General features: G+C 56.4%; 1 protein-coding gene across 7 annotated transcripts in view; it reads left to right on the top strand.

Annotated features, from left to right (window-relative positions):
• Nucleotides 1-14396, top strand: part of KAZN (kazrin, periplakin interacting protein) — a 1084458-nt gene that overhangs the window by 929276 nt on the left and 140786 nt on the right. The window contains exon 1 of one of the 7 annotated variants that reach the window (XM_058696347.1): nucleotides 12685-12824. The exons of the other annotated variants lie outside the window; for them this stretch is intronic. Within the exon in view, the coding sequence (XP_058552330.1) occupies nucleotides 12806-12824 (19 nt within the window). The 5' untranslated portion in view covers nucleotides 12685-12805. Of the gene's footprint in view, nucleotides 1-12684; nucleotides 12825-14396 lie in introns of those variants that run through there. 7 annotated transcript variants of the gene reach the window in all.

Below are 14396 nucleotides of genomic sequence, written 5' to 3'. Positions count from 1 at the left end.
TGAGACCCTTCCACACCTGGCGGCTACAGGCTGTGTGGCTAGATGATGCATTGCCTTTCACAAGGGCCTTTGGGGATCCTGGCCTTACCCGAAGGGTGGCCATAACGGGGGTGTCATAGGTGAGGCAAGCAGAACACAGCACCCCAATCCCCACCCTGTCTCCCCACGTCCCAGGTGGTGGCCGCCGTTCACCCTGGGTCAGAATCTCGGAAGAGCAGAGGGCCAGATGGGCCCATTTCCCTGGGGCCCCTAGAGCCCCTCTTGGGGACGAGGGCTCTGGTGCCTTCCCCCCCACCGCCCTCGCGTCCATTGGCCCAGAGGAAAGCGGCACAGCGCACGGCCGTGCTCGACAGACAGCACTTGTGTATTTCACGTCTTCCCGACATGCAGGGAAAGCGAGGAAGCCGGAGGCCAGAACGTCACACTGGCCCCGTGACTTGCCCACTGTGGTCACTCACGTCCGAGCCTCAGTTTCCCCGTTCCAGGAAACGAGAGTCATAGCGTCAGCCTGGCTCGGCTCCCACGCCTGTGGTTTGCCTGAGCCCACGATATGCAACAGCTTTGTAGTGTCTGAGCCCCTGACAAATGGGGTTGGCCTGCCGGCAGTCTTTTCCCTCTTTAAAAAAATTTTTTTTTTCAACATTTATTTATTTTTGAGACAGAGAGAGACAGAGCATGAACAGGGGAGGGGCAGAGAGAGAGGGAGACACAGAATCCGAAACAGGCTCCAGGCTCTGAGCAGTCAGCACAGAGCCCGACACGGGGCTCGAACTCACGGGCAGTGAGATCATGACCTGAGCCGAAGTCGGACACTTAACTGACCGAGCCATCCAGGCGCCCCAGTCTTTTCCCTCTTTGGTGCCGGTGCGGGCAGACCTGTGCCTCAGGTGACCAGCTCATCCTGGACTGCCAGAACTCTCCCGGTCTCAGCATTGAGCGTCCCACGCCCTGGGACACCCCTCGGTCCCCTGGCGAAACAGGACCGACCGTCGGGCACCCTCTCTGAACCCCCAGTGGCTTCTTAACACTTAGCTGTGCCAGCCGTACTTACCTGCTGCTGCTGTATCGGACGAGCGATCCCCCCCCACCCCACCCTTACACTCTCCGCAGCTAAGGTGTCCCCTGCCTGGCCTCTGACCCCTCTACCTTCGCTCACCTTTTGGTGCTGTTCTCTCCCAGCTCATTCACGTCTCTGGGCCACAGCTGAGGGTCAGGATGATTCCAGCCGAGCACCTTTACTAAGTCAGATCTGCCCGCTTTTTTTTGCTTAATTACTCACTGGATGCATACTCCTCTGACTGGGTGCCTGGTGTTGACAAGCTGAGCCAAGCCAGCTCTGCCCTCCTGGGGCTTACAGTCTGGAGGGGTAGGGTTCTGTCTAGAACCTTTAACTTGAACCAGAAGGATGGCCTCCCTCAAGCTCTCCCCAGATCTGCCAAGGCTCCTGGTTCACCCGCCTGGTGGGTGTTGAGTACCCGCTCTGGCCTGGATTTGGGGCTGGGACCCATGGACGTCTGACAGCCTCTCTTTTGACTCCTGTCGAGGAGCTCAGAGCCTCCTCACTGTCCCACGAGCCAGCTGGCTCACTCCCACCCCTCGCCTTCTTACTTCTGTTACCATTCCACCCCACACTGACTTCCGAGTTTTCCACCTCGTCCCGGGCCCCCGACCCTTCTGCAAAAGCCTTTCTTGTTCATTCCACCTGCTCTGTGCTTTGTCCTTGCATTGCCATGGGCGTGTGTCATTGGAGCACAGGGTAGCTGTGGCAGGTCCTGCATGAGCATTTCTCGAGTGTTACCCTGGGCTCTCTGAACTGTCCTCTCCAACGGGGCGGGGCCATAGGGCACCTGCACCTCTGTCTCCCTCTGTTCACCTGGAGCACAGAGCAGGGCTCCAGGAAATGCTCCAAGTGGGGGGAAACACGTGCGCGTGAATATTTGAGCTGGAAGGACCTTAGGAGAAATCTAATCCTGCTGACATTGACACACCTTTGGCTGAGCCTCACCCAGCAGGTCGGGCACACCTGGAGAGCACCTGCGGCCTCACCAGTAATTGTCAGGCTTTTGAGGGGTCAGTAAACACGTCCCTCTTTTCTGGAGCCGGCTGAAAGCTATCGGCAGGAATGGGACGAGTGGAGATGGTGACTTGGGTTGTGCCTTGTGGGCACCCCCCCTCCCCCCCCCCACACCCCTGCACTGGATTTCGTTCTCAGCCTCCGTCTGAGATGTAAGCTCACGAGTTCATGTGCTTTTACGCTTGCCCTCGTCCTTTGTGTCATCTGGTCACCCTGTAAACAAGTGGACAGTTTGTGTTTCAGTCTCCAGAATCATTGAGGGGGGGCGCCTGGGTGGCTCAGTCGGTTGAGCGTCCGACTTCGGCTCAGGTCATGAACTCGTGGTTCGTGAGTTGGAGCCCCACGTTGGGCTCTGTGCTGACAGCTCAGAGCCTGGAGCCTGCTTCGGATTCTGTGTCTCCCTCTCTGCCTGTCTCCTGTTCACACTTTCTCTGTCTTAAAAATAAACATTAAAAAAGAAAAAAAAAAAAGAATCATTGAACCTGTAGAGCCCCTGAAGTTCTTTTCTTTTCTTCATTTATCCTGTGAATACTTGGGGTGCACCTGCCTGGATCAGAACCCTTAAGTAACAGGGATACAATTGTAGATAAAACACAAAACTGCCCAAAACACAGTCCTCCCCGCTGGCCTGAAGTCAAGGATATTTTCAGAGGATGAGACACCGAAAATTCTTCCTCTGTTTTCGGTGCCGTTGAACATTTCCTAAAATGCCTTTCTGCTTCCCCACCTTGGTCTCAGGGCCAGTGGAGCCTGGGCGACTCCTTTTTTGGCATTGGGCTTCTGCAGACTTTCCGGTTCTAACTGAGCCTGCGGCCTGGGACGGCTTGTTGTACTTGGCCCCACAACTTTCCCTGTCTGGGTTCAAGAAAGTCAGAATCCATTGCGTGCATCACCGAGTCTTGCCGTTGCTTCTTTGTCCTCAGATGTAAGCCAGAGCTCTAGTTAAGTGGGCACCTGAGCTGGCCGGGACCTGGTTAGAAGACATTTGGTTGTGTGTTTGGGCGCCCGCTGGGGTGTTTCGAGGTGGCCTGCAGCTCCTCTTACCTCTCTTCACGCCAGGCTCCTGGAGTAGGCATCAGGGACTTCCCCCAAAAGGCCGTGTGTCCCCGTGCGACCTCCTCTCCCAGGGTGATCGGGCCTTCCGTCTGCAGCCGGCCCTGCCGACCTCTAGGCCAGAGCCCCGCCCTCGTGCTGTCCCAGAGCCAGCTGCGCCTTCCTGCTTCCCGGGCTGACTCGCTGATCCTGTTCACTGGGTCCTTTTTCAGAGACTCGAGTTTCACCAGGCAGATGAACCAGTGTTCTGAGCAGTGCTTAGAGGGACTCGTGCTTCTCCCCCCTCCCCCGCACCACCCGGGACGCTCCCCGCAAGGTATGCCGTCCCTTGGGAACACACGGGCGAAAACCATGCAGGGGAGCCCCCTCCGGGGACTCCTGCTTTGCAGGGTCGCCTACACCAAACAGCCCAAATCAGTGAGGTGCGTGAGTCACCCCATTTTGCAGACGAAATAACTGAGGCACAGGGAAGTAAAGAAGCTTGTCCCAGGCCACAGAGCCGGGAGGCAGAGAAAAGGATTCAACCCGAGGTCCAGCTGGGGTCCGGCTGGCAGTAGCCATTACTCTCCTGTCCCCGTTGCCATGTACATCGTGGGGTCACTTGCGCCCATCCTCAGCAGTGGCGTGGCAGAGGCTGAAGTGAGCGGTGACGGAGGGACTTTATCCCTTGAGAGGCCGGGCACGCCCCTCCTGTCCAGGGGCCCCACCCCTGCCGAAGAGCTCGCCGTGGCTGCCTCCCGGGGCTGGGCTGGCCCCTAGTAAACTAGGAGGATCGTGGGCCAGCTCTGTATACTCCAGCCCGAGGCTCAGGTGTGGGTGAGCTCTCCGCAGGCGTCCCCGACAGAGGGTTCTCTCCCAGGGCTGTGCGTTTCCCCGCTGCTCTTGACCACAACACGTGAAAGATAACAGAGTCTGCAAGAGGGTCCAGCGACTTTCCCACGCACCCTGTGAGGCCGGGAGGCGTGCTCACCATCATTCGGAGCGGCATCTGCGGCTCGGAGAGGCCCTTGCTTACTGCTCAAAAACTTCCTGAAAAAACGAACTCTGTATTGTATTGTTTGTACTTCCTCTTGCTTTCCTACCGCCTGCCCGGAGAGTCATGTAGTTGCAGGGCTAGTTGAGTTGCAGATGATAGAAACACCACTGGAACGGACTCACTGAAAGGAAAAGCAACAGCGCCCCGTAACTGAGATGGTCAGAGGCAAGCCCGGCTTCAGGCGTAGCTGCATCCAGGGGCTCAAATGATGTCATCTCCCACCTCTCCTTTCATCTGTTGGGGCTTTATCCTTTCTGGTGGCAAAATGACCCCTAACAAGTCTAAGCAACAATTTACCTTTCTAGGCTTCCAGTCAGTGCAGAAAGCCCTTCACTCCCAGTATTTCCGGAAATCCCAGGGCTGATTGTCATTGGTTTAGCTTTAATGACGTGACAGCTCTAAACCACTCACCTGGTCCAGTGGCCTAGAATGCATTGACTGGCCAAGCCCAGATGTGCACCCTTCTCTGGAATCAGCTGGGGTAGGGGTTGTGAGCCCCCAGTGAAATGCACAAGCTGAAAGGAGGGTGTTAGCCAAAGGCAAGTCAAGGAGAATGTTCATCCCTGGCAAATGCGGGAGCTGACCCCTGCGGAGCATGAGAGGAGTTCCTTCAGCAGATATGTGTGTGTGTGTCCCTCGCTAGGTGCCATGGGGTTGAAAGGAAAGCCTTAGATGTGGACCCTGTCACTTAAGGATTTTGCAGGTTTTCTTGAGCAGCTACCATGGGCCAGGCCCTGTTGTACACCTCTGTGGAGGAGCTCAGTTCTCTCTTCTGTTAAGAAGTCATTCTTTCTCTTGTTTTTCCTCCTTCTCTCTAAGGACCAGCTAGAGAGTTGCCACCTCTCATCTTCCTTCTCAGTCTCCTGGTCATAGGTAATTATGACTCTGCCTGCTTCTCCCTTCCATCCCTCTGTTTATACCTCTTTTGTCACCCCTGTCCCAGGTGGGCTTTTACAAGGACCCGTGCATCTGTTGGCTTCCTGAGCATGGGGGTGGGGTGGGGTTGATCTGAGCACACACACACACCCACCCCAGTGTGCCTGCATAAATGCGTGATGTGATGTTCCCATTGCCGGCCTCCTGCCACATCCCTGATGCTGCTGAGCGCACTGAGGGCAGTGACAACAGCTGGTGCTTTGGGCACTCCAGATAGCATCTGGCTTCTCTCAACCTCCCCATTGGGAGTCAGATTTTCCAGGCCGCATGTGGAGCTTGGCCATCTCCCTGGAAAGCACGGATTGATTCCCCTTAGAGATGACCTGAATCCATACCCCGCAGGCAGATGCTGCCTTCTCACAGCAAGGCAGGGAGTGGGCAGCCCAGGAAGGTAAGAATTTAGAAAAAGGGATGGTTAGCTTGCCTCTGTGCCTGGCATTGTTTAGGGTGTAGGTGCTGGCTCCACATTTCCTTCGGTATCTGCCCTTTGGGGGAGGGTGAGTCCCCCCACGAAGACAAGTACCTGGACCCGGGGCTCTGAATGTGGGGACCCTGGAGGCGTGTACCAAGTGCCTGGGGCCATAAAGCCAGACCGCCTGTGTGCAGATGGTTTCAACAGTGGGGACCTTGAGCAAGCTTCTCAGTCCTTCAGTTTCTTCATGTGTAAATTGGGGGAACTACCAACTTGGGGTGCTGTCCCTCCCTGGTAGAGGTTTTGCGGAGATTCACCGGGATGACTTAATGCACGGTGTTTCGCATGGTCCTTGACACATAGTAGGTGCTCAGTAAACATCATTTGTATCAGTTTTATACCAAAACGGGTGCTGGAGAGATACAAGGCTCACGGGAGAGATGCCCACACTGCACAAACCTAAGGTCAGTGATCAGCGGGAGATAAAGTCCTTGGGAGCAGAGTGAGGTCCTGCCTGGCAGGTCCTGGCAGCAGATTGTTAGGGCTTCCTGAGACCCAGGTTCCGCATCCTGTCGTGGAAATGGCAGAAGCCACCCTGCAGAGCCCGGTATACAGCAGGTACTTGATAAGGAAAGCAGCTGCCTTATTCGTAAGCCATCTCAAATGCGTTGCAGGTGTTTATTAAGCACGGGGTTGGCGTTGGTGGTACCAGAAGCATCTTCCCAAAGGATCGGGTGTGTGTTCGTGAGCCTGTTGGGACTTTGAGAGTGTGGGCAATGACTGACCCTTTAGCCTGGTTGTCTGTGGCATATGGTTGGAGTCAGGGCGCTGTGGCTGAGCGGTGATGATGGGAGGTCCATGGGGAGCACAGGCCGTGCGTGAAGCCTGTAGTCAGAGGGAATGTGAGTCGGCCTTGGGGAAGGCCTGGGGCTTGGTTCCCCTGTGCAGCCTCAGGGGTGCCAGATTCCCAGGACGGTCGCTGAGCCTTCGCCCAGCTCCGCATCCTGCGGGGAGCCTTCTGCTCCCGCCACCGCGGGTCCCCGCCAGGAAGCCCCCCAGTGCTCCAGGTGTGAGGAGGTGCCTACCCCACGGGACTCTAGCCAAAGCTGGGCTTGTTGTAAGGACACGACAGGCAACCCCAAGAAGTCCAAGGCTGGCCGCGTGGGGTCCGGACATGAACGCTGGGAGCCTGCGGCAGTGCCCCCCTCTCCGTCCCGCCCCCTTCCTCTTCCCACCCAAGGGCTCCCCCTAGCTGCCTTCCCCGGCTTAATCCTCTGCTGTAGCCTGGGTCTCTTCAATGCCCTGGCGACAGAGAATCTCATTGGCCCCTGCCTAACCAATAGTTGGGCACACCCTGGGTCAGGTGACTCTTCCGGCCCAATCAGCTGCAAGTATCGTGTGGGGGGGGGGGGTAGGGTACCTGACCTATGGAGTTGCTTCCTTCCAGATTGTGGGAAAGTAGCTAATGTAGAGAATTGGGTGCAAGGATGACAAATTGCCTCAGAACGTCCAGTGCAGTGTGTTCCTCCTGCTCTTGACTGCCTTCCGGGACTGGAAACTCCCTTCCAGGCAGCCCCTACAATTTTTTGATCAGTTTTAAGCATTCGCTCACCTTTTTATGGAGCCCCAAGTCGATCTCATTGCAGCATCCACCTGTTGTCCCATGTCCTGCCACGTGAAGATCTAATACACTAAATCTATTTCCTGGACCTGATGGGCCCTCTGATGCAACTACATGACACTGTGCAGATGGCAGGAGAGTGAGAAGTAGAAACAATACAAAGTTAGCTAGCTCCGTGGTACAGGACCCCGTACACCCTACCGCACTAGCTTCGTTTCCCCAGATGTCTTTCTTCCCGGTCAGGCCAGAGCAGATTGTGCTGGAGGGGCAGGGGGAGGACAGGGCATCTTGCCTTGATCCGCCCCAGCCTCACATCGCTCACTCCCCACCGGGAGCCCTTTTTGACAATAGATGAGAGCTGCCGCTCATCCAGCAGGAGAATGTTCCCCATGCTGAGCTGTGTGTTCCCGGCTCTCCTGATGTTTGTTTCAAGAGGACTCAGGAACCCGAAGACTTCAGTGGCGCCCACTGGGAGCAAGGCTGGGAGAGGGGCAGCTAGAAACCCCACCGGATGCTGTGAGGACAGGGGAGGACGGCACAGTAGCCTGAGCCAGGCCGGGGCTGTGGAGTTCGGCTGCCATTCCCCTTTTCTGCAGCCCACCCTGTACCACCCACCCCCGTGCTGACAGCTCCTAGGTCAAAAGGAACCGAAACATCCAGTGACAAGTTCACACACTCCTTTTGCGGTCGATTAAGCAGCATCCGTGGCCAGATAAACAGCACTTGCCCCTTGGCAAGAGGGTCCTGTGAACATTTACATGTAGCCAAGAGATTACAGAGAGAGGAAGACAGAGGTGGAAGAGAGAAGCGATACGTTACTTGCGGACCAGTTGAAAAAGGGGATTGAATTTGTGCCTGGAAATGTTGGAGTCAGCTGCCTGTCGGCCAGACCAGGCCAGCCGGGATGGGGCTCTGGTCCACCCCACCCCTCCCCCCCGCTCAGCTTCCCCCAAATTAGTTTTTTGCAGGTGTGCACCCAGAGAAAATGCTAATTTGGAAGGAGATTTATAGCTTTCTCTGGAGATCAGGGGCAGGAACAATTTCCTGGGCAGTGAGGTTATCCCGGGTTAATTTTCATGATTACTGAAAGAATCTTAGCTGAACGTTCTTTGGCCCTGCCCGTGGCCCTTGCCGGATGCCACGCTGACCGTTCACCTGCGGGAGAACCAGAGGGGTGCTGTCCCTTTGTCCCTGGGCCTCCTGGGTTGGAGGTTCATTGTCCAGGGCCTTGTGGCTGAAGAATAACCAGAGCTCGCGTTGGATTTTTTGTTTGTGTTTGGTTTTGATTCCTGGAATGTCTGCAGCTATGTGCCATCCACCCCCAAAGGAGTGACCTCACTGGCCTGGCTGGTGACCAGCCTGCAGTTCCAGGGGGGAACATGGCAGCACGCCCACAGGACACAGAGCTTTTTCTTATTACAAGTTGAATTACAGTGCAAACACCTGCATTGTAATTGTTAGGACACTTACTTCTTTATTCGGCCTACTTTCTGCTGCTTTGGCCAAGCATGGGAAGCAGCGCTTTGAGCATCAGCAAACTGCAGATGTATGTTTTTTGTTTCGTTTTGGGTCCCCCGCTCCACCAATTCTGTATACCCCGGGGACACGTATCTCCTCTCCTTCCTCCTCAAGCAGCCACGAGGGATCATACCACTTCGGATGTGGCGGAAAAGGGGTCCCAACCTAAGGCCTGGGACATCCCAGGATTGGTGTTGGCGGATGGGAAGAAGGAAGAGAAAAGACATAGAAAAGTTCGGTTCAAGAGAGTAGGGCAAGGGGAGGCTGACTTCGAGAAAACATAGAGACCGACAGAAACCCTCTGACCTGCTCCAGGCCATTCACCTCCGGGGTCTCTGCTGTAACTTGCATTTGTTCCTTTCTTCAAGCTGTGCACTGATTCTGCAGCAACAGACCTGCTATTTTCCAGTTGGTGTCATTTTCTCCCCTGGGGTGGGGGAGGTGGGGGAGGGGGGGTGGGTGGGCAGGGGAGGGAAGGGTATGGAAGAGAGAGACTTCAAGGAGCAGCGTGTGTGGTCTCAAAAGCCCCTCTAGGCAAGAGAGCGTGGTCCTGTGCCGGGGAATGGGGGAGAGGGTGGCCTGATCTAAGGCATCCCTTGCCCTGGGCCCGTGCCCTGGGCCGGCTTCAGCTCCAGGGGCACTTCTTGGGCTTAGATCATGAGTCAGGGCCCTGCTAGGTGCTGAGGTATATAACACGTGACTCCTGCCAGGAGGTGCTCCAGAAAGAGTTGGAAGGATGTTGTTCTATACGAGATTTCCTTGTCTGCGTTGGCAGGGTCGTTTGTGTTCCTTCCAGGAAAGCAGCCTGGGGGTCGGTCACCATTGGGGAAAATTCTGCATCGTCTCTTGGGCCTCCTGCTCCTTTTAAGGGGTGCTGGGACTCGGTCACGTGTTCCGTCGAAGCGGGTATGTGCCGTGTGTGCGTGTGTGAGCGCGTGTGCGAGGGTATGGGGGAGGTGGGGGGTGGAGAGCCATGGGTTTTTTTTTTTTTCAAGTTACATTTTTCGAATAGTTTTCTCCTCTGCTCTCCCGAGAGACAGCGTGCGGAATGGAATCAGCGTTTGACCTTTGCGAGACGTTGGTGGAGTGGGCCAGGCAGACGGGGGGGGGGGGGGGGGGGGACGTTTGGTGACAAGCTGGTGGCAGCTCAAAGCAGGAGTTCGAGTTGCATCTCTTTCCTTTTCAGTTCATGAACTGGAGAGAGTGAGGGTGGTGGGCAGCAAACAAGAGGGGGCTTCTTGTGCCCGGGCCTCTGGATTAGGATCACGTGGGCCACTCAGCTGGGCAGCTGGGAGCCCCGCTCTGGAGACCTCTCAGCAGAGAATGTTCTGCTGGGGGGTCCGGGTCAGGAGTTTTCAGGAGAAGCCCCCCGGGGACCCAGACCAGGCGGCCAGGCGGGGGCTGGTCTCCGAACCGGAAGGCAGTGGCCCCCAGAAGGGGGAGGCAGCAAAAAGCACTGGCAGGAATGTGGTCGTCTGGCCTGTGCCGCGTTCCGTCCCTCTGTGTATAGTCCCTGTACAGGGACAGCCACTCTTTTAATTCCCAGAGCCACCCTAGAAGATAGGGACTGTGATTGCCCCATTTGACAGATGTGGGAACTGAGGCACAGGGAGGTTATGGAGTGGCTGGGACCCAGACCCAGACTGCCTCGCCACTGTGAGGCTACGTTCCTAGCCACGTAGACCACGCTGCCTGTCGGTCAAGGTGCCCAGGAAGTATCTGTCAGAACCAAAAGGCAGACAGGCAGGTCCTGTGTTAGGGTCGAGTTTTCCTGTGGGGGAAGAAGTTCTGTTCACAGGCATGGCAGTAACTCATTAGGGACTTGAGGTTGCCCTCCCCCCCAAATACCCCACATTTTTCTGTCTTGATTATATGTTTGGTGCATAGACCACACTGCTCAAACTCCCCCAGCGAAATTAAGGGTGTTTTTCTAATCCGTTTTGTTCAGTTTTCGTCGTGGAGGTTGTAGCCTGATGGGAGGAAGGACATGGTTGTGGGGGCCCCGGTTGGTGCCCCACTGTGAAGTGCAGGAACCCATTACCGCGAAGGCCTCTGGAGACAGGACGGACCACTCTGGGATTGTGGGTACCCCCAGCCCTTCAAACGGCAAGGCTTTGTGGGGAGGCTGGGAGGACAGGAGTGCATGCAGCAGCCCAGAGAGGCAAGGTTGCACCCAGGAGTCCGCACGGGTAGGGAGGGAGGGGGCTGGGGAAGGTCTAAGGGAGGCAGGAGCTGGGCCCAGGCCTCACGCACCCCAGGCTCCCTGGGTGAACTGGTTGAGGAGCTCATCCTTGGGCCGAGGGGCTAATCCTTGGGCCTTGGGCTGACTGCCCTTGTGAAGCACAGTAAAACCCACCGTCATCTTCCCAGGGGATTAGGATGGGACACACAACAGAAGTGAGAGCGCTTGGAGGAAGTTAAAAGTGCTGTATTCAGCTTAGCAGTGTCAGGCCAAAGCACACAGCCTTCTTCGTGTGAAGACGCCATTTTGTTCCGGGCTAGGCAGAAGGCCTCCATCTGGCCTCGCTAGCCGGTGTCCATTCTGTGCTTGCTTTGGAGTTATGTTTGTCAGGACTGGGGGGAGGGGGGGTGTCCCCGTGGCACGTCAAAGAATGGAATCCTGGGAAGACGTATTGCAGGGGGAGCCAGGCAATGCAGTGACCAGGGCCCATGGCTTTGAGGTGTGGGCCCTGGGGCAGGCCCTTCGTCACCTGTAAAGCGGGCGTCCTCCCACCCTCTGGGGTTGCTGGGAGGTTGCACGGGACGTGTGCCCGGCGTGCAGAGCTCCCCCTGTCCTTGGGGTGCTGAGCACGGCGCCTGGCCTTCGAGCTGCAGGTTGTTGAGGTCCGAGTAGGGCCTCCTGTGAACCAGCCCCCTGTGGCGTAGGCCTGCTCTTTCTCAGCCCCAGGTAATTTTTCAATTAACTCGATTGGCTGGAGACCCCGGCGCCCTTGGAGTGTGGGAAACCATCCCAGGCCGGAAGGGCCCTCCCCTCTGCCCCTAAGCTTGTGCTTGCTGGGGGAGGGGGGGGGGGGACTTGGCTTCCAGAGGGAGGATCCGATTTCACATTAGGACACCAGGATGTGATCCCAGTGCCCCTCTGAAAAATCCCAGATGGCGCCTTCTGGAAGCCCCAGCGGGCTCCACTCTGGCGGCCAGCCGGCCCGCCCTCCTCGACCCCGGGCTCCAGGGGCTCCAGCGTGAGAGCCTCAAACAGTGCTCGTTACTGACTTTATTGCTAAACGGTTTAGAAAGTCCGCCCTCCCAGTTTTCATAAGTGAAACATTTAAAGTATGCGAAGCCTATTTTATTTCTTCCTGGAGCAGCTGCTAGGTTGGGCTGGAGGATAATCGGGAATGAGTTACACGGTGCTGCCCTGCTGTGCTCCAAGCTTCCGTGGCCTCCAGCACCTCCCACCAAGGGATGGGCCGCGAGGGCCCGGGCGGCCGGGGCCCAAGTTGGCTTCTTCCTTTAACCCCCACCCCAGGGGGCCAGCCGTCCTCTGTGATGGCATCAGAGCGGCCTGCCAGCGTTGCTGAGGGCTTGCGGGGTGCGGGGCACCTTCCTGCGACGTTTGATCCATTAGTCCTAGAACGTCACGGCAGCCCTAGGCGATGGACACTGTCATTATCTCTGTTCCCCACATGAGGACAGAGAAGTGACCTGCAGGTCAAACAGCTTCTAAAAGGGCAGAGCCAGGATTTGATCGAGCATCTCCTAACCTTCGTGGCCAACATTTTGTGGGCGAGGACGTGGAGGGACGCAGAGGTCATGCCATAGCAGGAAACGCCCATCTTCGTTCGCCTTCTGGAGCCACCTTTAGACAGGGAGTCCTCTAGGCTTGCCGTCTTCGGGCCACAGTCTGGAGTTGGTTTAAATTTTTTTTTCTTATTTTTAAAAAAGGTTTATTTTTGAGAGAGAGAGAGAGAGAGAGAGAGACAGAGCACGAGCAAGGGAGGGGCAGAGAGAGAGAGAGGGAGGGAGGGAGGGAGACACAGAATCCGAAGCAGGTTCCAGCCTCCCAACTGTCAGCACAGAGCCCGACACAGGGGGCTCTTGAACCCAAGAACCGTGAGATCATGACCTGAGCCGAAGTCCGGCACTTAACCAACTGAGCCGCCCAGGCGCCCCTGGACTTGGTTTAAATTCTTCTGAATGCCCGGATCTGTTTGCGGTAGGGATCTGAAGATGCCGGGATTTCTGGCCCTCTATGCTCTTGTGGTGGCGACGTTTAGGAGAGCCGTTGGCCGGGCTTGGTCGCCCACTTCTCGTCTCTGCATAATTGTTTACATCTGCGGGGGCCTCCGGCGTGCCTTACACATTTCAGTGCATTTAACCCCTGAGTCGATGTCTGAGACTGGCTGAGCGGAATGTTCCAGCCAAAGCATGTTTCCCATTTGGCTTCCAGGTCATGGCAGCCAGAGGCCTAGCAGTCAAGGTCGTGGATTCCAGACACCTTCTTCTGGGCCTCAGTTTGCGTATGAAATGGGGCTAGAAATGTTTTTTCTTCCCCCAGTCTTTGGTGGGGGGGAACCAGGTCTGCTCTCTGACCAGTGTCTCAGGCAGCTTCTGTCCACCCTGTGCATAATGGTGATGGGCGGAGAAGGAAGCTGGGAGGCAGGTGTTTGGCTGCTGACTCAGACTCGGGTGGGAAAGAAAGCAAGAGCTGGGCTGTCCCCCGGAGGGGCAAGGCCTCCTCAGTCAAGCTGGTTCCTCCCAGTTTGCAATGAGCTTTGTGCTCGCTGCTTGGATGGGCTGTGTCGTGCGTTGGTGGGTGTAACCCATATCACACCCTCTCCTCTATTTTTGCCTTTCATGTTTTGGTAATTTTTTTTTTAATGTTTATTTATTTTTGAGAGAGAGAAAGAGACAGAGCATGAGCAGGGGAGGGGCAGAGAGAGAGAGGGAGACACAGAATCGGAAGCAGGCTCCGGGCTCCGAGCCATCAGCACAGAGCCTGATGTGGGGCTCGAACCCACGAACTGTGAGATCATGAACTGAACTGAAGTCGGATGCTCAACCCACTGAGCCACCCAGGTGCCCCTGGTAATTTTTTTTTCCTGGGGGGTGGTGAAGAGGGAGGAGGGGTGTGAGGGGAGAGTCACACGGGGTGGGGGGAGAGGGAAACAGGCCATGCCACCCGGTGGTCACTGTCCTCTCCTGGATACATGCCTTTAGGAGCCAGGCCTTGGGGAGGATTGAAGCTCGCTTCAAGAGCCAAGGATGGGGGACCTAGACATTTTTCACCAAAGTTCAAAGAAAGGCACAATTCCTTCTCTGTGCTTGTTTGTCAGGCTCTTTGATCTGGCATTTAGCTCAAGAAATATGCACAGCATGGCATTTAGGGCTGGGAGCCTAGTCCAGCAGTCAAGACCACGAGCTTTGCAGTCAGACAGACTTCGGAGTTGGGACCCAGCTGTGTGACCTGAGTCAGCTCTATGACCTTGAACGAGCCAGCTCACCTGTCCCGGCCTCTGGCTCTGCCTGTGCCAAAGAGGAGCACGCCAGCACCGTTCCCACAGGCTTGGCGGGAGAATTTGGTGGGCTGAGGCCCAGTGGCAGGCACATAGTCAGCATGCGAGCGGGAGCTGGAACCTGCAGGCGAAGGAAGGAGACCCAGCGGCTGTGGTGTTGGTGCTCACGCCCCCCCCCCCCCCCCCCCGGAGGTGAGAAAAAAGGAGAAGGGCTGATTGGGGCAGGAAGGTCTGGAAACGGCTTTGAGGCAGAACTTGAAAAACGTGTGCCT

The sequence above is a fragment of the Neofelis nebulosa genome, chromosome 2 (genome assembly GCF_028018385.1).
Source record: "Neofelis nebulosa isolate mNeoNeb1 chromosome 2, mNeoNeb1.pri, whole genome shotgun sequence".
Taxonomy (NCBI): domain Eukaryota; kingdom Metazoa; phylum Chordata; class Mammalia; order Carnivora; family Felidae; genus Neofelis; species Neofelis nebulosa.
The sequence above is the reverse complement of the archived record's forward strand: the minus strand, read 5'-3'. Positions and strand labels throughout refer to the sequence as shown.